Source organism: Scomber scombrus, chromosome 6 (assembly GCF_963691925.1).
Source record: "Scomber scombrus chromosome 6, fScoSco1.1, whole genome shotgun sequence".
Lineage (NCBI taxonomy): Eukaryota > Metazoa > Chordata > Actinopteri > Scombriformes > Scombridae > Scomber > Scomber scombrus.
The window spans coordinates 5,436,103-5,460,538 of NC_084975.1; the positions used below are offsets into that span (position 1 = coordinate 5,436,103).

Below are 24,436 nucleotides of genomic sequence, written 5' to 3' on the forward strand. Positions count from 1 at the left end.
CTCATAACATTGTGTATGATATCACACTATCAGTATAATTATTGTTTATTGTCTGATGATATCTAAGTTCTTAAGCAATCTTTTTAACAGCAAAGCATGAACAACTGCAGGGGAAGACACTGTGCAACACGAGTCATATCACACTCTGTCCACAAGATGGCAGCAAAAACAAGAGGTTAAATAATCACCTATAATCAGGACAGTCCAAGCATGGAATGGAGAAACCTAAAATATCACCTCAAAATCTCAATTTTTACAGTTGTATTAGTTGGTATCAAACCAATCATTCAACAAATACACACAGTAACATTGCAAACAAGTTGTTAGTAGCAACTCATAAAATAAATATAGAAGTCTGGCTCTACCATCAAACCACATTTAATAAATTCAAGATAGACAGATTAGATTGCCGTACAGTGCCAGCGGCACGTTAGAGCCACCCAGGTACTATGAAACCCTTTTTGTCCACAGCTGCCAAATAAAATCCAGAAGGAAACACTGTAATGAGTTGTTTGAAACCATCCAGAGATGCCAGTGTTGAGCTTTTAGGGTCTGTTCTGAATTATTACCTGATGATGGAAAAGGATATTGAAAATGAGACTTTCCCAAGTTTACTATATACTTTTGGAATTTGTAGCTGAAACCAGTCTGCAAAACGTGTTTGATAAGATCCAGATACACCTCAACTCAACTTTATTTATATAGCACCTTTCACACCGGAGGTTCCTCCTACGTTTTTTTTTTTTTTTTAGATACTCAATGAAGTTTGATGATTTGTTTTCTGCGGCACATCATTTAGACTAAAACCTTTATTTTGTCTTTGAACTTGCAGACAGCACCAGGCTTTACCTCGCGACGCCGCCATGGAGAATCTGAATCTGAGAAACCGCTACCTGGAGGAGAGGCTTCACTCCTTAGAGAGCCATTTATCCAAAGACAGTCCATCAAGACCCTCTGTAAGTATTTATGAGCATAAAAAACACAATGACTAATGAATGTCCAACACTGCAGACACACGATAAATCCATTACTTGAACAAAAATAAATCAAAGAACAATTTTAATAGAGGGCAATCATGTCAGTAGTTTATCACGGAAAAATACCAAAAATGCTCAGACTCGAGCTGTTGATCTGACAATTTGTTTTATGACATTTTAATCAGAGTATCTTTGAGTTGTGGGCTGTTCGTGAGTCGAAAGGCACAATTTGATGATGTCACGCCTTGGGCTCTCAGGACCTGTGACAGACATTTTTAACAATTTCTTTTATTGTAGACTAAAACAATTATTCCATGTGTATTGATAATGAAAATAGTGATTATATACAACCCTACATATATATTACAGATATTACAAAGAGCAAAATGACCAAGTTTATTTCTGGGAGACAATGGAGGGCACACAGCAGACATCTATTAGGCAAAATATTTTCACATCTGATTTATCTTTGTTCTATTTTATGAAGCAATAGACGTCATGCTGTTATCTCCCCATTCATCTTTCTTTACTGTCTTTCTTTATGCATGTCTTTCTTCACTGCATTCAAATCTGATTCATTGACTGTGAAGGACAAAGGCTCCCGGTCCAAGGCTTTGAGAGGGATTTGTTCTGTAACTTTTGATGTTGCGGATTGTTTATGGGATGGAAAAGTGGCCCCCAGCTCTGCCGAACGCAGCGGCCGCCCTGCAGTCCGTAAAGCTGATGCAGACACCCGTGACCATGAGAGGGAGCCAAGCCAAAGCAAGACATATCGAGATACTAAAACCATCTCTCCGGAAGCAAAGGTTTGCACTAAACAAGAGCAATCAGTAGACAAAACAGATGAGGAAGATATTGACACAGATCAGATTAAAGAAGGTGAGAGGCTTATAGAAACAGGTAATGTAGAAAATATAGGAGACATTACAGATGATGGTTATGAATTGAGTGTGATTGAAGAAGAGAGCGAACCCGAGTCTGATAATCCGTCAGAAAGACCTGGATCAGTCCTGTCATCCTCTGAGCCGGCCTCAGCAGCAGGCGGCGAAGCGTGTGAAACGCTAGAAAAAGAGAGTGTCGGGAAACGAGATGGTCGAGATACAGAGGAAGATGATGATAATGATGTGGGAAAGATGGCAGATGAAGAAACTGAAGAACATGACAAGCTGAAAGATGAAGCATTTGAGACTACAAAGGAGGCAACAGAGGATAATAATCAAGACCAGTCCTGCTCAGCAGATCCAGATGTTGGCTCTATCTCTATACATCCGGAGAGATTTATCAGTAAAAAGAGGGATGGTGGTGGACAAACACAAGACAAGAGATCTCTTAGATACCTGAAGGTACATCAGTCAATCAGTGGTAGCAGAAAAAATCAAAGTCGTGGTAGTGTTGTGGTGTAATCCCCTTGTGCATTGTGTGTTATGGACTGAAGGTTTCCATGGTAGTGTTTACATAGAGGAAGTTCCTGACCCAAGAACAACACATTTATTCAAAAATGATGCTGTTTTCCTACACTCCCTTCTGTTTTCTATGAGGTAACATATCTTAAATGCCTTCTTTTATCTTTTTTTTTTTTATTTGCTTATCATTGATTTTGAGTGTTTGCGGTCTTCTAGACGTCAGGGCGAGGCACTGGGACTCCATCACAAAGAGACCAGGACCTCCCGAAAGAAAACCTCAAGCTGGCCTCGGAGAACTTGGAGCTCCGCTTTCAGCTGGAGCAGGCCAACAAAGATTTACCGAGGCTGAAGGTACACATGAAGCAGATTGAGAAGTACAGATCAGTTTTGTACCGTTGTTTGATATGAATGCTGATTGTAAGGGAACTTAAGGGAATAGTTTGACATTTTGGGAATTATTCTCATTCACTTACTTGACAACACTTTGATGTCTGTATGGTAAATATTAATCATGCTATGGTGACCACAGCTGACCGTAGCTGTAGCTTCATATTTAATGTACAGACTTTTGTCAAAACCTGTCAAATGGAGCTGTAATTTTACCCTTTTATTGAATGCATCTGTCTTATTTAAATGGTGTCTTGTGAATACCAGATAAAAATAATCTATTTTGCTTTAATAAGAAGTCAATCATTGTGTCATGATGTATCTCATTACTTCTGTTTCACTATGCTAACTTTAAAAACTTTAGGAGCAAAGCAATTCAACAAAAAAAATGCTAAATTTCAACCATATATTAACTTAAAAGATAACATATTGATTTAATTAAGAGCAAAAGTTTTTGACAGTGTTTTTGTTATTTTTAAACCATTTGTTAAATTCTTGTTTTCACAGAATCAAGTTACGGACCTTAGGGAGATGTGCAGTGTGCTGAAAAAGGAAAAGGTGGAACTAGAGAAAAAGCTGGCCAATATCCGTGGAGTATGTTAACAGAATTAACCAAAAAATAAACGTACATATCTGTAGATGAGGTTAAGAATATCTAATGACCTTAAAAAAACTCTAATTTAATAAAGAAACTGAATTGGATAGCAGGAACTACACTACACTAATTGAAATTGAATCCACCAACTTCCTGTTCTTAAAAATGATTTATAATGTGTTCCTCATCAGGCGGGCCACAGCGGTAAAACAGTACCTGAACTCGAGAAGACGATTGGGTTGATGAAGAAGGTCGTGGAGAGGGTGCAGAGAGAAAATGAAACGCTAAAGAAATCCAGCGCAACTGCACAACAGGACAAGTTCTCTGCCTTGGAGCAAGAACACAAAAAACTAAAGGTTATTGCCCTCTTCGTATCTTTTAAGTCATATTCTCTCTGTGTGAAAAGCATATTAATTACAGCTGATGGTAAATATTTTTATTGTATTTCTAGGCTGATTATGAGAAACTGAAGAGCCAAAGCGAAGCCGAGCTCAGTTCTAAACTTGAAGCTAAAACCAAAGGACTGGAGAAAATAGTGATGGAAAACGAACGTCTACGAAAGGAGATCAAACGGGTAATTATGATTGGTTTGTTGGCCGATGAGACGTTAATATGCAAACACACTTTGGAAAAGAAAAACATCTCTATGTATAATATATAAAAATGTAGTGTTGTATTGAGAGATTTTTAATGTAAATTAGTGACTTTGTATTTAGTAAATAGATAGATAGATAGATAGATAGATAGATAGATAGATAGATAGATAGATAGATAGATAGATAGATAGATAGATAGATAGATAGATAGATAGATAGATAGATAGATAGATAGATAGATAGATAGATAGATAGATAGATTTAATTTATTCATCCCGATAGGAGAAATGTATGTATCCATTAGTTCATACATATAAAAAAATTAAACACATATACATAAATAAATAAGAACAAATAATATATACAAAAAAACCCTAAAAGTTATAAAACGAAACAAAAATATACAAGAAAATTATATTAAGAGGAGGAAAGACTATTCAGGATTATTGCAGTGCCCCGTCACTATCTTATGGTAAAAATACAGTAAATATTATTGCATAATACGATGAAAAGTTAAAACAATATTCAAAATGTTTCATCAGGCATTGTTCTTTCCTGACTGTTTATAATTTGTTTTATCATCAGTCCATTAAATGTTTTTTATGACTGAGGACAGACAAAGTCATTTTTCCATCCTCTGGAATAAATAAATACATTTCATTTCATCTTGTTATCCTTCCTGGATGTTCATTTTCTATCACGACAGGAAATAGAGGCTTCAGAGAGGATGAGAGTGACGAAGACGAGTCTGGAGGTGACCAACGAGAAGCTGGAGGCAGAGCTGGAGGAAACCAAGCAAAGACTTCGGTCAGCTCTGTCCAAAACCGTCGCAGAGGTGGCGGACAGTAAGACCTTTAAGGCATCTGTGGTAACAAGGTCAGCAAACTAGCAAACACTTTCCCAGGTGGGCTTAGAGCCTCAAACCTCCTGTCCTCCACTTGTAGAAGCTCCAGGATATGAGTACAGTTACTTACAGAGCATAAACCAGTGATTGTTTCATTTCCATCTGCAGAATGTTTGAGAACAAGATGAAGGAGCTGGAGAAAGAGCTCGCCCAGAAGACCTCCAACCTCTCAGACCTCAAAAAACAGCTGAAGGAGGTGAACGAGCGCGAGGAGAGAGCTCAAATAAACACCCAGACGCTCGAAGATCAGGTACGAGCTAAACAATAACTTAATTTAAAAATAACTGTTAGTGTGCTGCCTTAGTTTTGCTTATTAGACTTCCTGAATAAATGATTTTTCTCCTTTTTTTGTCAAGTAGAGATCAACTATAAACACAGAGCTTTACCAAAATGAGAAATGAAGTGATGATTTTGGCTTTTTAAGCTCGTTTTGTCCTGCTGCTGATTTAAAGAGGAGTCCGTATGGGAAACACTTCTTGCAGTTAGTGTAAAAATAGATATTATTAAAGAGCTTTTGAAGTATGAAGCTAGTATTTCCTGTGATTAGCAGCACATTAACTGCCCCCAGTATGTTCTCACAACCAAAAAAATTCAGAGGGGCAATTTTTCACAGTAATAATCAGTGTTGTGGATCATGAACATTAATTTTGTTACGTCAAAACTTCAAATTGTTTCAGTCTGTTCGGTCTCTGGAAATCAAAAATCTGTCAGTGAAACAGAACAACATAAAAAGTGCTTCATAGACACATTAATGATGCACATAACTCACAAAAATAAATTCCATTTAAGTCAGTATTCTCTGTTGTGAAGCCAAACTGCCACCTTGAGTCTCTGTGAGAAGCATTTTACATTTTACTGTATTGTTGTTGTTGGTTTTTTTGTCACTTTTCCAGGTCGACATGTTGAAAAAGTTTCCCAGTGCTGCAAAAGCAGACGCTGGACTCTCAAAGGAGTTCCAGGCGATGAGGTAAAGCATGTAAAACTAGTCTGTGATGAATAATAGTGATAATGTTTTATGTATGCATATAGGCCTGTCATGATAACTACCTTTGTTGGACGATATATTGCCTCCGAAATAATCGCGATAAATGATATTATTGTCATTTGAAGATCATTTTATACCACTGATATAAAGATAATACAGTACCTATAAAAAGTATTCACCCCTCTTGGATGTTTTCCCCGTTATTGCTTTTATAAATGGAATCATGGTCGAAATTTACAAAATATTTAACGCAATCAATTGTATATTTTTAATTGATTGACATTACTGTAGGAATCTGTTTTCACTTTGATATTAAAGAGTTTTGTTTTTTTGTAATTTCTTCTCAAAAAAGCCAAATTATTTTGACCATAACTTCATTTATAAAAGCAATAAAAGGGGAAAACATTCAAGAGGGGTGAATACTTTTTATAGGCATAATAATGTAAAGACGGGGGTTGGGATTAGAGAGTGGGCGCTACACTTCTGTAAAAACACAGACTGCCATTATGGTTGGGGACAGAGTTATTTACCTTTAATTCCATATAAGCGGAGCTGCTCGCTTCTGCAGTTTCCACTCAGGACGTACACAGTGAGGAATGGAGGACGCTACTCACTTAGCCAATGTGACATGAATAGCCTCTTAGCTGCTAATGTGAAGTGTGGCAAGTCCATATATAAACATGATGATGATGATAATAACGTTATTGTATGAAAAGTCGATAATTATTGCGACAGGCCTAGTTGTATGAGGGCTAACATTCATTAAAACGTATGTTAAATGCAATGAATGCTCCACTGTTATGTACGACATCAGGCAAACCTCTGACTGTAAAACATACACATTTTGACAGAATAACCATAGTTTTCTTAGAATAATTAATTTAGACAATGGAAGTTTGGTGTAATCATGATATTTTACAATCACTGTCACTGTTCACCCAGCAAACAATCAATTAATACAGTATAAGACTGAGCAGATGTGAATAATTATAATTGGGTCAAAATGCCTGGAAAGAGAAAACCTGGAAAGTTTAGCAGCATTTTTCCGTCCTGTTCTCATATTTTCTTTGCCAGGATTGTTTTAACTGATTGTTTTAACGGCCATGATATTTTTTTTCTTAGTGTACATGTTATTTTCTGTGCAGGTTGGTGAACAGTGAGCTGCAGAAAGAGAACGCAGAACTGACACAGAAGCTCAACGCGTACAGCGAGCGATACGGTGAGACGTCCACGAAGCAAGGTGAGACTTTGGTTTTTATTGTTCCTTGAAAATTATATTAAATTTTAAGCTGATTGTGATTTCTGAGTTATTTTGCTTATCAAAAATCATTAGAAAATCCAAATTTTGACTGTGTACGACAACAAGTGACAAATAGTGAAGCTTGTTGTATTCATCATATTCTATAAAATGTTCTCCTGGAACATAAAACAGTGATTATGATTAATCTTTTTTTCATAAGATTAATCAAATATTTATTAATGATTGATGGGGAATTTATGAATGTGGAGTTTAATTACGAGTCAGAATATGAAAAGTACGTGAGTGTTAAGGAAGAGCAATCATTTAAAGTTTTCTCTCTTTTTACTCGTAGATTCCAGGAAGCTCAAAACTCTTCTGCAGGCGGCCGAAACGGAGAAAACCCAACTTCAATCCGAAGTCCGAAAGCTGAAGAAAGAACTGGAAAACTTCGACCCGACGTTTTTTGAAGAGATCGAAGATTTAAAGTACAACTACAAAGTAGAAGTGAAGAAGAGCATTTTGCTGGAGGAGCAGTTGAGGAAGGTGTGCAGTCGGTTCGGCGTCAAAGTTGAAATGCCCAACGTGTCCATCAGTTAAGTCGGGGGTCCTGTGTCTTTTAACTGAATGACTTTAAATGTTAATTCTTTAAAAGTTCTTTAAAAGTTTACAGGTTATTCTCAGTTTACATCTTTAAAAAAAGGCAGCTAATCGAACCTCAGTAGTACTTTGGTAGTGGCTTAAAAAAAGTGTTGGTGGTTTTAAGCTTCAGCAGTTGAATGTGTGTTTACTTTATTCTGAAATAGTTCCAGTTTTCTATCAGAATTTTGCCATTTTTAAGCTGTTTTCTAATAATATAGAATTTTAATAGTATTTTTGAGCTAAAACATTTGTTGGAAAACTTTTTATCTCAGGTCTCAAGAATCTCAAGATCACAGTAAACAAAAAAAAGAGTATTTGCAAATGAAATATTCAGCATTTATGTAATAGAAAGATTGTCATTTCAATCATGTTTCTTGTTTTTTTTAGACAGATGCAGTTTGAAATCTCAGTTACACCCCTAAAGCCTCTGAAATTTAAAGAAAAATGTCTCCAAAAAGTAAATGTTTGATTTAAACAGTAAAGTGATCCTTTTTAGTTTCCTCTATTAAATAAAGGCAGCTATTTCATTTTAACACCAAGTTCTTGGTTTGATGATATAATGTATAATGTAGCATATTTATAAGATTTCTTTATATTTGTACAGTTTGGACATATTGTGCTTCTATGTATATATTTAGAAATAAAGCAGTTTTCATAGAGTTTTATATACTGTGTCATTTATTCTTCACATTGTGATGGAGCAGCTGTAACATGCAGTATTTACAATTTAATTACAGAACATTTAAGCAACTTTTAAAGTGCTAAAATTGTCTAATTGGTCAGTCTTTTTTTTCTTTTTTTTTAACACTGAAACTGTAAAGACTTTTCCGGTTCCTGTTCCTGCTCCTGTGTTTGGTGCAGAAGACTTACCTCATGTCACAGGTTTGATCCCCTCCTGCTCTCTCACTGTAAACCACTGATTAAGACTTTCAGCGAAACTATACTACTATACCTCTCTCTGTAGATCTGTGTGTATTTCACTGGTTTCCACAGACTGATGCAGTGCTTTTAAAAACAGAAGACTGAAATGGAATTACTGGCGGACATATGGAGCAGCTACTGGCTCATCGCAGCAGAGGTTGGGTTTTTTTTTTCTCTTTATCTCCTCAGGCTGGATTTACAGGTCATACTGGATATCCTGAAGCTGATTGAAACAGTGTCCGTTGAGTCTGGAGAAGGATGTGAACAAGTCCTTGCTGTTGTTATACTCATCGACCATCCCGTCCACGTGAACCACCACCGGCTTCTTGCCCAAGCTGGTTTCCCCATCGGGCCACCTGAGCCCCAGATGGTGACGATGAACCTGCACAACACAACAGGCACAGAACCGTAAATGAACACATACCGAACATTAGGGCTATCATTAAAAAAGTACAATACCAGTATCAATTCAGTCAATACCTTAAAGCCTTACATACTATTCTGGGTCAAATTTGACTCGTTTTTTACATTTGAGGGCAGTTAAAAACACATTTCTTTTCACCAGACTTTCCCTAATATAACCTAAAATATATGAAAATGGAAATTTTAAATTTTTGTGCAGCTGATACACATTTTTATATATGCAAATGTACAAGTTTAACCTGTATTTATTTTTGAAAGTGTTTTCACAGTGAGAAAACTACAGCTTCATCTGTCTGTTGATTGACTGTATTTGACATGTATTTATTTCAAATAGTTAACAAGAATTTCTCTCCTTATATGATGTCATTGTTATAAATTACATTTATTTATTTGAATATAATCAGTTAAGGAAGAACTAGGCCTGTCACAATAATTATCGACTTATGGTACAATAACATAATTATCACCATCATGATGTCTATATATGGACTTATCGTATAATACGTGGACATGACTGATCATTTTTTGGACCTCGGGACTTGCCACACTTCACATTAGCAGCTAAGATACTATTCATGTCACATTGGCTAAGTGAGTAGTGTCCTCCATTCCTCACTGTGCTCGTCCTGAGTGGAGACTGCAGAAAAATTAAAGGTAAATAACTCTGTCCTCATCCATAATGGCAGTCTGTGTTTTTACAGAAGTGTAGCCCCCACCCCCCCTTTGTGCATTATTATACTATTATATTATCAGTATATCAGTGGTATAAAATGAACTTCAAATTACAATAATATCATTTATAATGATTATCGTCCAACTAAAGTCGTTATGGTGACAGGTTTAACTACATCTACAGTCACCTTACCTTAATGAGCGTGCCGTCATTACAGTGCCAGACGATGCCCTCGACCCGGCCTTCGGGACTCTCCTGGAACCAGGAGCACAGCTGCTGGAAGTCCACAGGCGGAGGGTTTCTGATCCGAACACTCCCGTGTGACACCAGGCAGTGAACCGGCTGCTTCTTACACCCCAACCCTGTTGTTAGTAGGATGAAACTTTGTTTTATGACTCAGGAAAGTACTGAGAGAGAGATGAGATTATGATATATTTGTTTCAGTATATTCAGTATTTGTTTTCATGTTTATCCAAAAATGTCGTAATTTCATTAAAGGACTGGTTCACATTTTTTTAAAGTGCTTCTTTTGGAAACATAGGTGGCCAAATGAATATTTACTTCTTTTTTTTCTTACTGTAATCATTCCTCTCGTTCATACTGACCATTCAGCTTCAGCCGTCCAAATGAATCAAATCAAGTCAATATATCAAATTTAGTCTTTTTGTTACTATATTTGCACATTGTCAAACATTGTCTATATCTAAGGACTTTTTTACTGAAAAGACTAAAGTTGGGTTCACACTGATGGCCTTAGTGGCCTTAGTAGTATTTTATGTTATTATTATCAATCTATAAGTTTTATCTTCTTATTGATTTTATTCATCTGTTTCTTTTGTCTCTTTTTTCTTTTAAACTATTTTTAAACCTAGTTTTAGTCTAGTTTTTATTAAATTTTATCTCTTTTATTTCATTTTCCTTTTTAAATGTATGTTAACCTAGTTTTTTACTGTAACTTTTACTAAACCTTTTTTCTTATTGTCTCTTATTTTCATTTATTTATTCATTTATTCTTATTTTCATTTATATTATTATTAATGTATTATTTTATTAATGTATTATTTTCTCTTATTTATTTTACATCATTAAAACATTTTTATCACTCTTATTTTCAATTGCGTGCAATGAACTTGCTACTGTTTAAAAAAACATTTTTGTAAAAATACAAGTCATTAGTAAGGACTTGGTTATCAAAACCTTTAAAAAAATAAATGTTAAGTCCTGTTTTGCATTGCTCCAAACAAACTTAGATAATCTTTAACCCACAAGGATGATAAGTTTATGTGCTGCTGACATTTAAAATGCCTCCTTGTTAAACAGACACTAAATTATTTAAAGAGTAATTAAATTTACAAGAGGAGTAATAAAACATTCTCAGTGGGCACAGAAGAATTACAGCCTTAGCTTTTCTATACTGGTGGTTTTCTTGCTTATCTGGATCCAGCGTTCACTTAAAAAACAGCATTAAGTGTTTTTGACACTGACAAGAAACAGCTTGAAGTTTAACAACCATTTGTTTAAATCTTGCCCTCCCTACATACCAACTTTAATGGCCTCTGACAGAAAACGCCGTATCATATTACCGTACGGGTTTCCGTTAACGTTGGTTCCAATGAGCTCCAGCGTTTGTTCCAGGAGGTCGGCCAATGGGAGCGCCGTGATTTCTAGCGTGCCTTCGTCGTCGTCGGCGCCGGGCCTGAGAACGAGAGCCGCCCCGACTTCATTATCCACCACGGAGGAGTGCCAGCAGTACTGCTTGTTGTCCTTTTCCACTGGAACCCAACCTGAACGTTCACAAAAAAAGATCCAATCACAACTTTTCTGCAGGTGGCGACGTTCAAACTGACAGAAAAACATCCAAACTTGATCATTCATGTGTGAGAGTGGCTGTCCTCGTTGAAATCAAGGAGCTTTTTTACTTTATTTCATCTAGTGCATCAATTTAGAGAAATTTTTGAGAGTACATTTGAGTTATTTGTACCAAATTTCATATCAGTCTTTAAGTCCCTTTCCTCATTTTATTTGACTTTTAATATTCCTTGAAATACTTTAATCTCCTTTAACCCTTTTCATGCATAGTGATCACTACAGTGGACAGATATTAACCTTTGTGTCGTCCTTCCGGGTCAAATAGACCCCGTCTGTTTTGACTGTTCCTTCTTTCCTTCCTTCCTTCCTCCCTTCCTTCCTTCTGTCTGTCTTTCCTCCCTCCTTCCTTCTCTTTCTTTCCTTCCTCTCTCTTTCCTCTCTTCCTTCTTTCCTCCTTCCATCCACTTTTTTTCCTTCATTCTGTCCTTCTTCCCTTCCTCCCTCACTTCCCTCCCTCCTTCTCTTTTTCTTTCCTCCCCCTACCTTCTTCCCTTCCTTCTTTCCTCTGTCCTTCTCTCCTTCCTTCCTCTTTTCCTTTCTCCCTCTCTCCTTCCTTCCTTCTTTCCTCCGTCCTTCCTTCCTTTCCTTCCTCCCTTCCTTCTTTCCTTTCCTCTCCTCCTTCCTCCCTCCTTTCCTTCCTTCCTTGTGTCCTTCCTCCCTTCCTTCCTCCCTCCCTGCCTAAAGAGAAATAAAAACACATCCTGACTGATGTTATTATAATTCATGCATGAAAGGGTTAAAACACTTTTACCGGAGAGTCTTACCTAATCTTATTTGAGTTTTAATTTTCCTTGAATTTGCTTTTTATCTCCTTAAAAAAATAAATATGGTTTGTCTATTCTTACTTTTTTTCCTACGTTCAACTCAAATTGTTTTTATTTGTTCTTTTTTATAACACAATTATTTTATGATTTGTGTATTTTGTTGCCTTGTGAAGCACTTTGTAATTTGGATTTTGAAAAAAGGTCTATAAATAAAGTTTAATATGATTTATTATTATAAGTATATCATGTAACTTAATGTACTTATTGTTAAACTTGTCTTCCCTTTATCTATCTTTATTTGCTCTTGGCTTGACCGGGCCTAAATTCTTAATTTCATACCTCCTCATGTCTATGCATATGTTGTTGGTATGATAATAAAGTATCCCTGAATCTTTGAATCATTTAATCTGTTTGCATAAACTACAGTCAGTCAATTTAAATTTGAAAGTCTAATTGATGCAAGTATTACCCATCATCTATCCATATCCTACTTACACTGTTCTGGGCTGCAGGTTTGTGTGCACTGATACTTTTTTTAAGTGCAAGATGATCATTAAAAGATCAAATAATCCATGAATTAATCTACCAGGATTTACAAAAGCACCTCTGCACTGAAGTCTTTTTAAACTGAGACAACCTCTCTGTCTCATCATTATTTGGCTCAACAAACCAGGATATGTAAACGTCAAAGCACCTGGAATGTGTCCATGTTCATCAGGCACTGGTTGGCCGTTGTGATGTTTGACTCTGTGTGCAGGGATCCACGTCTCTGGTACCGTTTTAAAATCTTCTTCTACGCTCCACGTGAAACCTGAAAGAAGGAAAACAGAAACAATAATTACTAGTCCAACGGTCCTCTACACGTACAACTAAACAATTGACATCTGGTGAACAAAGAAAGTGAATATTCAAACTTATACTTTTTATAAATAAAGCTTAAAGACCTTTGCAGCTCCTGTGAGAATGCTGATACTTTTTGAACCTCTTCTCCGCCTGTTTGTTGGGTTTCCTGTCGAGTCGAGCCCACAGGTAAGGCTGTCCTGCAGAGAGAGAGATAAAGACATCTTATCAGTTCATCTCACCATACTGCCATCAAATCAAGAAAAACGTACACAAGCCACCGTCAGTGTTCATGTCTTATACACATATGACATTATTATGATATTCTCACATCTGTCTTGATGAAGCTTTCTTGTTTTTGTAGTTTTATTCTCTAAAATATTGAGCTCACTCCAAAATACAAGCTTGGATAGTTAATGGACAGAACACTTAATTCATATAGCACCTTTTTTTAAACACAGGTTACAAAGAAATACGGGTCAATGACGTATAAGGATTTTGAACAACTCAATTTTAGAATAATAAAAACAAGGATATCTAATGCAGTAGTTCAAACATTAATAATAATAATGTTGTGTACCTTAAAATTCATATTACAATTTGAAAGTGATTTTAGTGGGGTTTTCAAGATTAATTGGCTCTGGCCTTGAAATGTCTTATATAAATAAAAGATCATCATTTACAAACATTTAAAGAAATTGCAAATACTTTGTTTCCAAACACTTTATATTACTGAAAACTTGTAAAAAAAAATAAAAAAAAAGATGTGAAGCGTGTTAAGTAAATTAATTTATTTCAAGATGAATCATGGTCGCACCACATGACTTTTTTAAAGTGCCAATTCATCTTGACAAACCCACTAAAATCACTTAATTTCAAATGTATAATATGGATCTTCAGGTACACAACATTCTGAATGTTTGAACTACAGCATTAGATATGCTTGTTTTTATTATTCTACAATTGAGTTGTTGAAAATCCTTATACGTCATTGAAACGTACATTAAAAAACACACATTCGAGCATACAAACAGGCATCATGCACATATGAACACAAAGCATACAGCAACCAGTCGCCACACAAATGAAGTTATTGAAATCTATGGAAAAGCAAACCTAAAAAAGTAGGTTTTTTAAATGCATTTTATACATATGACTTGTGATCATTTTGTCAATTCTAACATTCAAAAGACAAAAGATATACTAAAGACTGTATCTGTAGATGCATTTAGACTCATAATATAGGCACAGATTATCTCCTAATTAACATTTTCTACTTTGAACTCGTGATTTTTTAAATGTTTCCTTTTTTTACTTGTTGGGATTATTATGACATTACTGAACTAAGAGCGTAGAATGAGTTTAACGTCTCAATTGTCACCACAAGTGCAGAAGTTATAGTAAGTTAATTGCCCTTAATATATACTTTTAACCAAAAATGATCATGTAGGAAAGATTAAAAAGATCTTAAGGAAAGAATATCTAAAAAAATAAATGAATTCATGCAGTGGAAATATGTTACAGCTTTATCACACCAGTAATACTACAGTCAATAGACTCAGCTGATCTGATGAAAAGGGGGAAGGGATTGTTCCAGATTCTGGTCGCCAGGGCAACAAAAACACCAGTCGCCTTTGGTTTTTAGTTTTTCCCGCTCAGTAGTGTAAGAGCTTAGTAGTTTGTAAATGTAGGCTGGCACTAAAAACATTTAGGCCCTTACAAGTGATTAAAAGATAACCCTCAACTTTCACTGGCAGCCAATGAAGTGAAGCTACACTCAGAGTGATGTCATAGTTAATAACCCAGCTGGTGTGTTTTGTACGAGCTGGAGAAGAGTCAGGGCAGCTTGATTAAAAAGGGAATTACAGTAATTGACAAGGTTTCTGGCACAACCTCACCTGCTTCTAAGGTGCATGGAGAGAAACAAATCTGAAGAAAGTCAAAGCTCCAGCAACACTTGTAGTATAGGTAAACCCATTACCCACTGGCTGATGCATATCTGGATGCACATTATTGGTTATTTTTTGTATATATATAGTTTTACTTTTTACATTTTTTCTGTTTTAACCCTTTCATTCATGAATTATCATAACCTCAGTCAGGATTTTTCTCCAAATTTTTTTCATTTCTCTAAAAAAATTATTTTTTTCTTTCACCAAATGATAAACTATTAAATTATAATAACATAAATCAACTGATCTACAACCTAAAACATTACTGCAGGTTTAGTGGTAGTGTATGGGATGACGCTCTAGTGTCCACTGTGGTGGCTGAAGTGTAACTATGCCATCATACATCCTTTCATACATAAGAAAACAGCTTTTGAATAGCTGTCCACTGCAATGCCCACTATGCATGAAAGGGTTAAACAACCTATATAAATGCTGCTTGTATAATGTGTTGTATGATGACCCTGATTAAGGCCGCAAGCCGAAATGCGTCGGTCTATTAATAAATGTCTTCTATACTACAAGTGTTGCTGCAGCTTTGACTCTCTAATCGCATTAATTGAGGCAAGTTTTTCAGTCAGAAGCCGACAATAACGGTCTGATTTTTGCAATGTTCCTCAGGATTTAACCAATTTGTCAACATGGTGCTCAAATTTCACTTTAGGGTCCAAATATAACACCAAGATTCCTGTTGATTCCTGTGAACCAATATGCTGAATTATGCCGTTTGTGATATTTTCAGATAAATCTACTCACCTTTATAAACTGTGACGTAGCAGCAGGTGCCATCCAGCTTCTCTGTGGCCAGTGCACAGTCAATATTAGCCTCCACAGCTACTGGGTTCACATTCTCAGTGGCAACAACCTGAAATTGCTGGAAAAACAAACAGAGATATTTAACCATAAACAGTCAATTCAACAAAGATAAATGTTGCTTTATAAGAAATGATCTCCCTTATAAATCATGTCAGTATCCATGAAAAACACCTGAACTTTTTGATTTTGGTGCTTAATGGGAACATTTACCCTTACAGCTGAAAACATTGGTTAGAATATTAGAAAAGTAAGTAATTTAAATAGTTGCATGACTTATTACATTTTAAATAGAGTAACTAGTAATCTGTAACCTATTATATGTCTAAATATTGCACATCACCACACAGCAAACACAACACATTAGCAGAAGTTAGAGGTTTGGAGGAGAGCATGATCCTGTGTTGTTTATTTAAATGAATTAATTGCATATTAATGTCATGTTTCTAAATGCTCGCAGCAGCTGATACATATTAATATTCATGCATCAATGGCAGCTGATTCATAATGATGTTCATGCATCATCAATGGCTGCTGCTCACCTGACAGTCGCGTTTTCTGGACTGTTCCTCTTTCACCTCCGTCAGAAACACACATGGTATCTTCTGCTGCACGGAGCCCAGACGTCTCATGTTTTAATACTTATATATATATAATTATATGTGTCGATATCCACCTAAATAAACCGTCTCTTATATGTAACTTTCTCTTTCACGTTGCTTTAAGCTGATGTGGTTGTTTTTACTACCGGTCATGTGACGTGATGTAGGCGTGGCCACATGGTAACCCTAGATATGTGAAAGCTCTTTTTTAAATCCAAATTATAATCTTTTACCATCCTAACCTAGTGTTTTTATACATAGACATAATTAGACTTTAACCACGGTGTTGTCATATCATAAAAGTATTTTGTACAATGAGAAAAACTAGGGAGAGTTTCGCAAATCTAGGGTTATCGTTTTAGACAGGACCATGTGACGTAATGCAGGTCTTGTTCTTCTCCTTTAATGTCGGAGGATAAATAAAATGGTTCATTAGTGACACCATGTGGAGGGAGATGTACATTAAGTTGGGCTGCAAACACAAAATAGACCAAGAATCATACACATGAGCAATTTAATGCAACAACTCTGCTTTAAATTCTATTTTTATGAAGTTTATATATTTAAATGTTTTTGTTAACATTGTCAAAAAGCGATAAATCTACTTTATGTGTATTATTGAGGTCGTAGTGGGTGATGGAGGTGTACTGGCAACGTTTGGGAAGGTTACTTTGGAAATGTAATATGTTACAAATTATCTTATTTAAAATGTTATAAGTAATGTAACTATTTCAATGGCTTACTTTTCTACTTTTCTAACCGATGTTTCCAGCTGTTAGGGTAAATGTTCCCATTAAGCACCAAAATCTAAGTTTTTCATGGATACTGACATGATTTATAAGGGAGATCATTTCTTATAAAGCAACATTTATCTCTCATATGAAAATGTATTCATTAGTTCATGTAGATTTTGGAATATAAAATAAAGATATTTGATGAATAAAGTGGGATTAATTGGTAATGTGACTCCATTTAACCCCACGTCATGAAGTCTATTGGTTACCGCACATGCCACATAATTGCAGCGTCCCTGGTTTAACTCTCTCTCTCTCTCTCTCTCCCTACCTCCCAGTTTCCTGTTAGCCTCGTTGCCATCTACTTTCAAATAAAGGCAAAAAAAAAGCTAAATAAATAAATCAAAAATGATCCAAATCCAAAAATAAATCTTTAAAAAAAAGAAAAATAAGAAATGTGCCTCTTATGTGTCTGGGAAGTTGGTGTGTGACAGTTGAGCTGATTATGAATATGATGTTAAAAATAAAATTCTAAAATACCATTTGATGAAAAATTAAGTACATTTAATAAAAATTTAAAAAAACACATGAACACAATCTTTAGGCTATGAGATACAATCCTTTGTCCTTACACACAAACACAGAGGGAAATACAACAGAATAAGGTATGCTGTATAATCTATGTGCATATTTACATTGACTTTGAGAAGCTAAATAAACCATTCAAAGCAAATTAATCAAGCCTGGATTGTTTTCTGACATTTATCAGAAAACACGGTGGTATCAATCCATGCATTCCTCCTACAGACACATCATGAAGCTACTCTGAAGAAAAGGTTTTGATGCTTGGATTCACAAACAGCATGACGTCACCGGAGTACTTTGTGTCTGTTATGTCTCCTTCTTCTTCTTCTTCTTCGTTGTCTTCCTCCTCTGCTCCATCTTTAACGTGAAGGTCCATCTCACTGCCGCTTTGCTTCCACATTTCCGTCTCTATGTCGTCCTTCCTGTGCCCCTGAGACAGAAAGGGGAAAATGCTCCTTTTCCCAAAAAAAAGAGAGAGAAAAGACCATAACAAAGACAATTGTAAGATAATTTTCCTCTCTGGTATCAGTTTGTTAAATTACCTTTGGGTAGAAATAACTGAGTTTTTTTTTTAAATATGTGGAAAACACATAAATACAATTGAATGCATCAAGAATTAAAGAAGATATTGGTTTAGTTGCATCTAGTCTATGTACTGCTTACAACTAGAACAGTGCAGAAATTCATCTTTTATGCTGCAGGATGACATCAAATTATTGTTTTTATTGTATTTTGCTTCTTCTTAATATAGCATGTTTGTATATTACATGTTTTATCAAAGGTTTATCAAATGGTTTTAAAGGATAGGTCCATAATTTCTGCCTTAACCCTTGTGTCGTCCTCCCGGGTCAAATTGACCCTGTCTGTTTTGACTGTTCCTTCTTTCCTCCCTCCCTCCCTCCTTTTTTCCTTCCCTCCTTCATTTCTTCCTCCCCTCCTTTCCTTCTTCCATTCCTTCTTTTCTTCCTCCATCCCCATTTCTTCCTTCCTTCTATCCTTCCTTCCTCCCTCCCTCCTTCTTTCCTTCCTTCCTTCCTTCCTTTCTTCCTATCTTCCTTCCTTCCTCCATTCCCTTCCTTCTTCCTCCCTCCCTTCCTCCCTCCTTTCCTTCCTCTCTCTTTCCTCCCTTCATTCTTTCCTTCCTCCATCCCCCTTTGTTCCTTCCTTCTATCCTTCCTTCCTCCCTCCCTCCTTCTTTCCTTCCTTCCTTCCTTCCTTCCTTCCTTCCTTCCTTCCTTCCTTCCTTCCTTCCTTCCTTCCTTCCTTCCTTCCTTCATTCCTCCCTTCCTCCTTCCTTCTTCCTTCCTCCCTCCTTTCCTTCCTCCCTTCCTTCCTTGACTCTAGGACAACAGGAGGGTTAAAACAATATTTAGGTGCCCAAATGAGCATTGAAACATGTTTTTCTTGCTGTAATCATTCCTCCTGTTAATACTGACTATTAGAAGATCCCTTCATAATTCACTCACAATGTAAGTGACGGAGGACTAAATCCTTCTGTGCAAAAAAAAAAATATTTAAAAATTGATCTGAAGCTAATATGAAGCATCAGTCGTCCAAATGAGTCAAAACAAATGGATATATTTCAACGTTACAGTCTTTTTAGTGCCAAAGTCCCTCTTTTTGTTACTTTACTTCCACCACAGCTCAACAGGGAAACACTAAGAGGGAATTTGATGCTATAAAGATTATAAATGTGTCAGCTGAAGCCTCATATAAGCTTCACATCTACTTTTAAATGCTTTCTTTTGCACAAAATGACTGTGTGGACATTTTTAAGGGGATCTTTTAATAGTCATTGAAACATGTTTTTCTTGCTGTAATCATTCCTCCTGTTCACAGTCCTCCTTCTGTGCAAACATGTATTTAAAAGTTGATCTGAAGCTAATATAAAGCTTCAGTCGTCCAAATGAGTTAAATCAAGTAGATATCCTTCAAATTGAGTCTTTTTAGTGCCAAAGTCCCTCTTTTTGTTACTTTACTTCCACCACAGCTCAACAGGGAAACACAAAGAGGGAATTTGATGCTAAAAAGACTGTAAATGTGTCAGATATCACTTGATATGACTAACTCAGACGGCTGAAGCCTCATATAAGCTTCACATCTACTTTTAAATGCTTTCTTTTGCACAAAATGAATGTGTGGACATTTTTAAGGGGATCTTTTAATAGTCAGTATGAACAGGAAGAGTGATTACAGTGAGAGAAACCTGACTTTTGATTTAAGACAGACTTGAATAATAGTGAACTAATCCTTTATTTCAGGACTTACAGTTTGTAGTAGCACAAAGCACCTGCTGCAGTCAGAATCAGGAGGATGGTGGCGAGGATGATGATCGCTGTAGGAACGACTGAGAGAAACGTGCAAAAAAAACCAACCAGGATTATCAATAATTACCACAAATTCAAACATATTTATAATTCAACTCCAACCTGAATGACCAAATTAATGTCATGAGGGGAACATGTGTCTTTTAAGAGTTGATAATTGAATCAAAGGTGCTGGAATTGAAGGTAATAAAATCCACCCATCCAAACTCCAGACTGTGATGTGACTATAATTGTCATAAGAGAGAGAAGCAATGAATCTAATTAGAGCAGATAAAGTTACAACCTCCATGTATAAGTGTCAAATATCCTTTGTGTCGTCCTCCCGGGTCAAATTGTCTGTTTTATGTTCCTTCCTTCCTTCTTTCCTTCCTTCATCCCCCTTTCTTCCTTCCTTCTGTCCTTCCTTCCTCCCTCCCTCCTTCTTTCCTTCCCTCCTTCCTTCCTTCCTCCCTTCCTTCTTTCCTCCCTCCCTCCCTCCTTCTCTCTTTCTTTCCTCCCCATTACGTTCCATCTTTCCTCTGTCCTTCTTTCCTTCCTTCCTCCCTTCCTCTTTTCCTTTCTCCCTCCCTCCCTCCTACCTTCCTTCCTCCCTTCCTTCCTCCCTCCCTCCTTTCCTCCTCCCTTCCTTCCTCCCTCCCTCCCTTACTCCCTTCCTTCCTGCTTTCCTTCCTTCCTCCCTCCCTCCCTCCCTCCCTCCTTCCTTCCCTCTTTCCGTCCTCCTTCCTTCCTCCTTCCTTCCTCCCTCCTTTCCTTCCTTCTTCCTCCCTTCCTTCCTTGACTCGAGGACAACAGGAGGGATATACAGTAAAAACAACCTTCCTTCTTTCCTTCCTTCATCCCCCTTTCTTCCTTCCTTCTGTCCTTCCTTCCTCCCTCCCTCCTTCTTTCCTTCCCTCCTTCCTTCCTTCCTCCCTTCGTTCTTTCCTCCCTCCCTCCTTCTCTCTTTCTTTCCTCCCCATTACGTTCCATCTTTCCTCTGTCCTTCTTTCCTTCCTTCCTCCCTTCCTCTTTTCCTTTCTCCCTCCCTCCCTCCCTCCCTCCCTCCTACCTTCCTTCCTCCCTTCCTTCCTCCCTCCCTCCTTTCCTCCTCCCTTCCTTCCTCCCTCCCTCCCTTACTCCCTTCCTCCCTCCTTTCCTTCCTTCCTCCCTCCCTCCCTCCCTCCTTCCTTCCCTCTTTCCGTCCTCCTTCCTTCCTCTTTCCTCCCTTCCTTCCTTGACTCGAGGACAACAGGAGGGATATACAGTAAAAACAACCAAGACAAGGACGTACCTCCAAAACGAGGCTTTGTGGGGTTGACGGTCTGCAGCAGCACCGATTCAGAGGTGACAGAGAAACTGGAGGCGGGAACAGAAGTCGAAGATGCAAAACTGGTAACAGCAGGTGAAGAAGAAGTGATGAGGTGAGAAAGAGAAGTAGAAGTACGAGTGGAGAGAGGTTGGAGAAGAGGAGGAGAAGTGGAGGAGAATACAGTCGAAGGTGTTTTCTTGACCGGGAGAGTAAAAGCTGAGGTGGGAGATACACGTTGAGGGGATTTTGTTGTTTTCAGCTTCCTCGAAAGCCAAGATGGAGCGCTGGTTGTTGATCTGACCAGAGGTGTGGCAGCAGGTGTTGATGGTGTTTGGGTCGGTACCACCGGTGGTGACGTAGTAGATGAGGAGGTTTGAGGCCTGGTTGTTGATGTTTTAGGAGTTTCCTCTAAATCTGCAAGTGATGAGAAGAAGAAAAAAGATTTACATTTTACTCTAGTTCAGTAAATCAGAAAACAATCATGTGTTTTCTTATATTTAAAAAAAGGTTTTAGAAGTTGTTACTTATTGAGTATACAAGGAAGCATACAGTACACAGAGCGGTAAACATACTGTACCTGATGCATTAAAACAAAAGACACCAAACTTTTGATCTGCTGATACGCTCCACGTCACCACTCCAGTTTTGCCACTTCCACAATTTTTCTCCGCTGTCAGTCGTGGGACGACCACAATCTGTTCATGTATCCAGCCAAATCTGATAATAAAATTAAGAGATCAGTATAGATCAGAAGGGAAGTCAGCACAGGTCAAGTCAGTCTTTGCTAAAGCTCAAAATCAGCCTTCTTTGATCTTTGGTATGTTCTGCAGATATTGACGATGCTTATCTGAAGGGGGGGCATCCTCATTTTTCATGATTCCACTGTATCTGTGAATAGAGACGGTTCTTGCAGACTTCACATCAAACGCGTACCTTTGTTCAACTTTGACCTGTAAAATCTGCTCCGTCGGTCAATGGAACGGTGTTATCTTGATGTATCTGGTGCATTGCTGTATGCATGTCTCTTGTTGTATTAGCACCCGTTTGATACTCCCACTTGAAGTTGGTTCAAATCACATTTCAGAAAACTTGTTATTTATCTTAAACTGGTCCTTTATGCAGCCCCTCAGTTCAGCTTCAGTCTGAAACAGGCTGTTTTAGCCCCTGTCTCTTTAAGGCCCTACCCTTTCTGGGCCATCTACAGCTGCTCATGAGGCTTTGTAAACAAACAGAAGTAGTAGGATTTTATGTTCGAGCCCGAATCGAATCTGAAATATGGCGAGTGGACAACGAGAACAACATTTTATGGGCATGCACATGAGGAAGTAGAAGCAACACTGCAAACAAAGCGCTCAGAGTTGGGATTTAGATTATCTGGAAACATTTTTACATACGTTCACCTCACGTTTTGCAACTTTGATTATGTATAATAGACATCTTACATTATAAAAATATAAAAAATAACATAAAAGCACAAAAATGATCATGTGTCTGTGTTTAAAAATGTTAAAACTCTACAGAGAACAAGAATGAATCATATCATTGTATGTTTTTAGGCTTTAGGTGCATTGTAGGTGTAGTATAAAGGATCCTTTAAAATAAATGACGCTGCACTCCGCCACACATAAAGTAATAAACCACATTACTGACATTAAAAAGGTCAACCACAAAATAACCTGAGTGTCATCTCAACTCATTAGCTATCAACAGGAAGAGTCTTTAAAACCTCAGTTTCCTGTAAAACAACAGTCACCCCATGCTTTCAGCCTACTTGCACGTCTCCAGTCCACGCTGTACGGCCCGCTCCATCTGGGTCCGTGTAGCTATGGTGACGTTCAGAGAAAGGCAGGCGGCTCTGGCAGCAGTGTGGTTGAAGCTGTACTTTCCTCCTTCAATAAGCATGAAGACTCCAGCGGCTCTCTGACTTTTAGGGACTGCTGGATGTTTATAAAAAATGCAGAGTATGAAAATCATCTTTATTACACATGTGAACGCATGACACAGCTACACCAACATCTTATAGTCTATGTAGGCTTATATTTTACTCTTATCCAAACAGCCATATACATTTTGGGATAGATAATAAATAAATGATGTCATACATGCATTTTATACATATGACTTGTGATCATTTTGTCAATTTGGTTAAACTATTCTAACATACAAAAGACAAAATATATACTAAAGACTGCATTATCTGTAGATGCATTTAGACTCATAATATAGGCACAGATTATCTCCTAATTAACATTTTCTACTTTGAACTCGTGATTTTTTAAATGTTTCCTTTTTTTTACATGTTGGGATTATTATGACATTACTGAACTAAGAGCGTAGAATGAGTTTAACGTCTCGATTGTCACCACAAGTGCAGAAGTTATAGTGAGTTAATTGCCCTCAATATATACTTTTAACCAAAAATGATCATGTAGGAAAGATTAAAAAGATCTTAAGGAAAAAATATCTAAAAAATAAATGATTTCATGCAGTGTAAATATGTTTCAGCTTTATCACACCAGTAATACAAACAATAAGATAGTAGACAGATTTTCTAAATTTGCCAGTAAGTGAGGAGCTTCACCTTCACCAGAAATAAAGAACTTACCTTTAAGTAGACTGGAGTCAGAGGCCAGAGAAAAGACTGCAAAAGACACAAATAAGAACTGAGTAAAAATCAAAATTCTTGCCATGTTTAGTTGTTAAAACATATATATAGCTGACGTGGTCGAAGATCAAGAACCAAATAAAGCGAACGCAGGGGTAAAAACCTGAGAACAAATGTGATGTAAAGGAGAAGAGGAAACAGGAAGCTGAGGTCAAATCTGCTTGATGCCCCGTCATTAGATAACACACACGTCCAGAGGAGAGAGACCTTGACACTAGCCCCTCGATGTATCTGATCCTAACGTTGTTATTTTGGTT

General features: G+C 37.1%; 3 protein-coding genes across 3 annotated transcripts in view; 1 reads left to right on the forward strand and 2 right to left on the reverse strand.

Annotated features, from left to right (window-relative positions):
• Window positions 1-8,356, forward strand: part of cep290 (centrosomal protein 290) — a 40,480-nt gene extending 32,124 nt beyond the window's left edge. The window contains exons 42-51 of the mRNA XM_062420921.1: window positions 833-956; window positions 2,597-2,731; window positions 3,275-3,361; window positions 3,554-3,718; window positions 3,814-3,936; window positions 4,665-4,834; window positions 4,971-5,112; window positions 5,756-5,829; window positions 6,993-7,087; window positions 7,440-8,356. Coding sequence (XP_062276905.1) covers window positions 833-956; window positions 2,597-2,731; window positions 3,275-3,361; window positions 3,554-3,718; window positions 3,814-3,936; window positions 4,665-4,834; window positions 4,971-5,112; window positions 5,756-5,829; window positions 6,993-7,087; window positions 7,440-7,684 — 1,360 coding nt within the window. The 3' untranslated portion in view covers window positions 7,685-8,356. The remainder of the gene's footprint in view (window positions 1-832; window positions 957-2,596; window positions 2,732-3,274; window positions 3,362-3,553; window positions 3,719-3,813; window positions 3,937-4,664; window positions 4,835-4,970; window positions 5,113-5,755; window positions 5,830-6,992; window positions 7,088-7,439) is intronic.
• A 16-nt stretch (window positions 8,357-8,372) lies between these two features.
• On the reverse strand, window positions 8,373-16,694 carry rlig1 (RNA 5'-phosphate and 3'-OH ligase 1). Its single transcript, XM_062420922.1, has 7 exons — window positions 16,521-16,694; window positions 15,922-16,039; window positions 13,321-13,416; window positions 13,071-13,187; window positions 11,327-11,527; window positions 9,936-10,105; window positions 8,373-9,029 (listed from the first exon to the last, which is right to left on the reverse strand). The coding sequence occupies exons 1-7, from the start codon at window positions 16,608-16,610 to the stop codon at window positions 8,844-8,846; spliced, it is 978 nt and encodes a 325-aa protein (XP_062276906.1). The 5' UTR covers window positions 16,611-16,694; the 3' UTR covers window positions 8,373-8,843.
• A 1,336-nt stretch (window positions 16,695-18,030) lies between these two features.
• lyve1b (lymphatic vessel endothelial hyaluronic receptor 1b) lies at window positions 18,031-24,212 on the reverse strand. Its single transcript, XM_062420805.1, has 6 exons — window positions 24,120-24,212; window positions 23,286-23,451; window positions 22,092-22,231; window positions 21,497-21,928; window positions 20,168-20,246; window positions 18,031-18,354 (listed from the first exon to the last, which is right to left on the reverse strand). Exons 1-6 carry the CDS (start codon window positions 24,202-24,204, stop codon window positions 18,135-18,137), a joined length of 1,122 nt encoding a protein of 373 aa, XP_062276789.1. The 5' UTR covers window positions 24,205-24,212; the 3' UTR covers window positions 18,031-18,134.
• Window positions 24,213-24,436: the final 224 nt, after the last annotated feature.

What these genes read in the sequence shown, in the direction of transcription:
- rlig1 (XM_062420922.1), bottom strand. Translation starts at nt 16,610, where the DNA reads ATGAGACGTCTGGGCTCCGTGCAGCAGAAGATACCATGTGTGTTTCTG. An exon ending in CTACGTCACAGTTTATAAAG is followed by an intron (nt 13,417 to 15,921) that starts GTGAGTAGATTT and finishes CTCTCTCTGCAG; the next exon opens with GACAGCCTTACCTGTGGGCT. An exon ending in ATGACGGCACGCTCATTAAG is followed by an intron (nt 9,030 to 9,935) that starts GTAAGGTGACTG and finishes TGTGTTGTGCAG; the next exon opens with GTTCATCGTCACCATCTGGG.
- lyve1b (XM_062420805.1), bottom strand. Translation starts at nt 24,204, where the DNA reads ATGGCAAGAATTTTGATTTTTACTCAGTTCTTATTTGTGTCTTTTGCA. An exon ending in TGACTCCAGTCTACTTAAAG is followed by an intron (nt 23,452 to 24,119) that starts GTAAGTTCTTTA and finishes ATAAACATCCAG; the next exon opens with CAGTCCCTAAAAGTCAGAGA. An exon ending in CACAAAGCCTCGTTTTGGAG is followed by an intron (nt 20,247 to 21,496) that starts GTACGTCCTTGT and finishes CGTTTCTCTCAG; the next exon opens with TCGTTCCTACAGCGATCATC.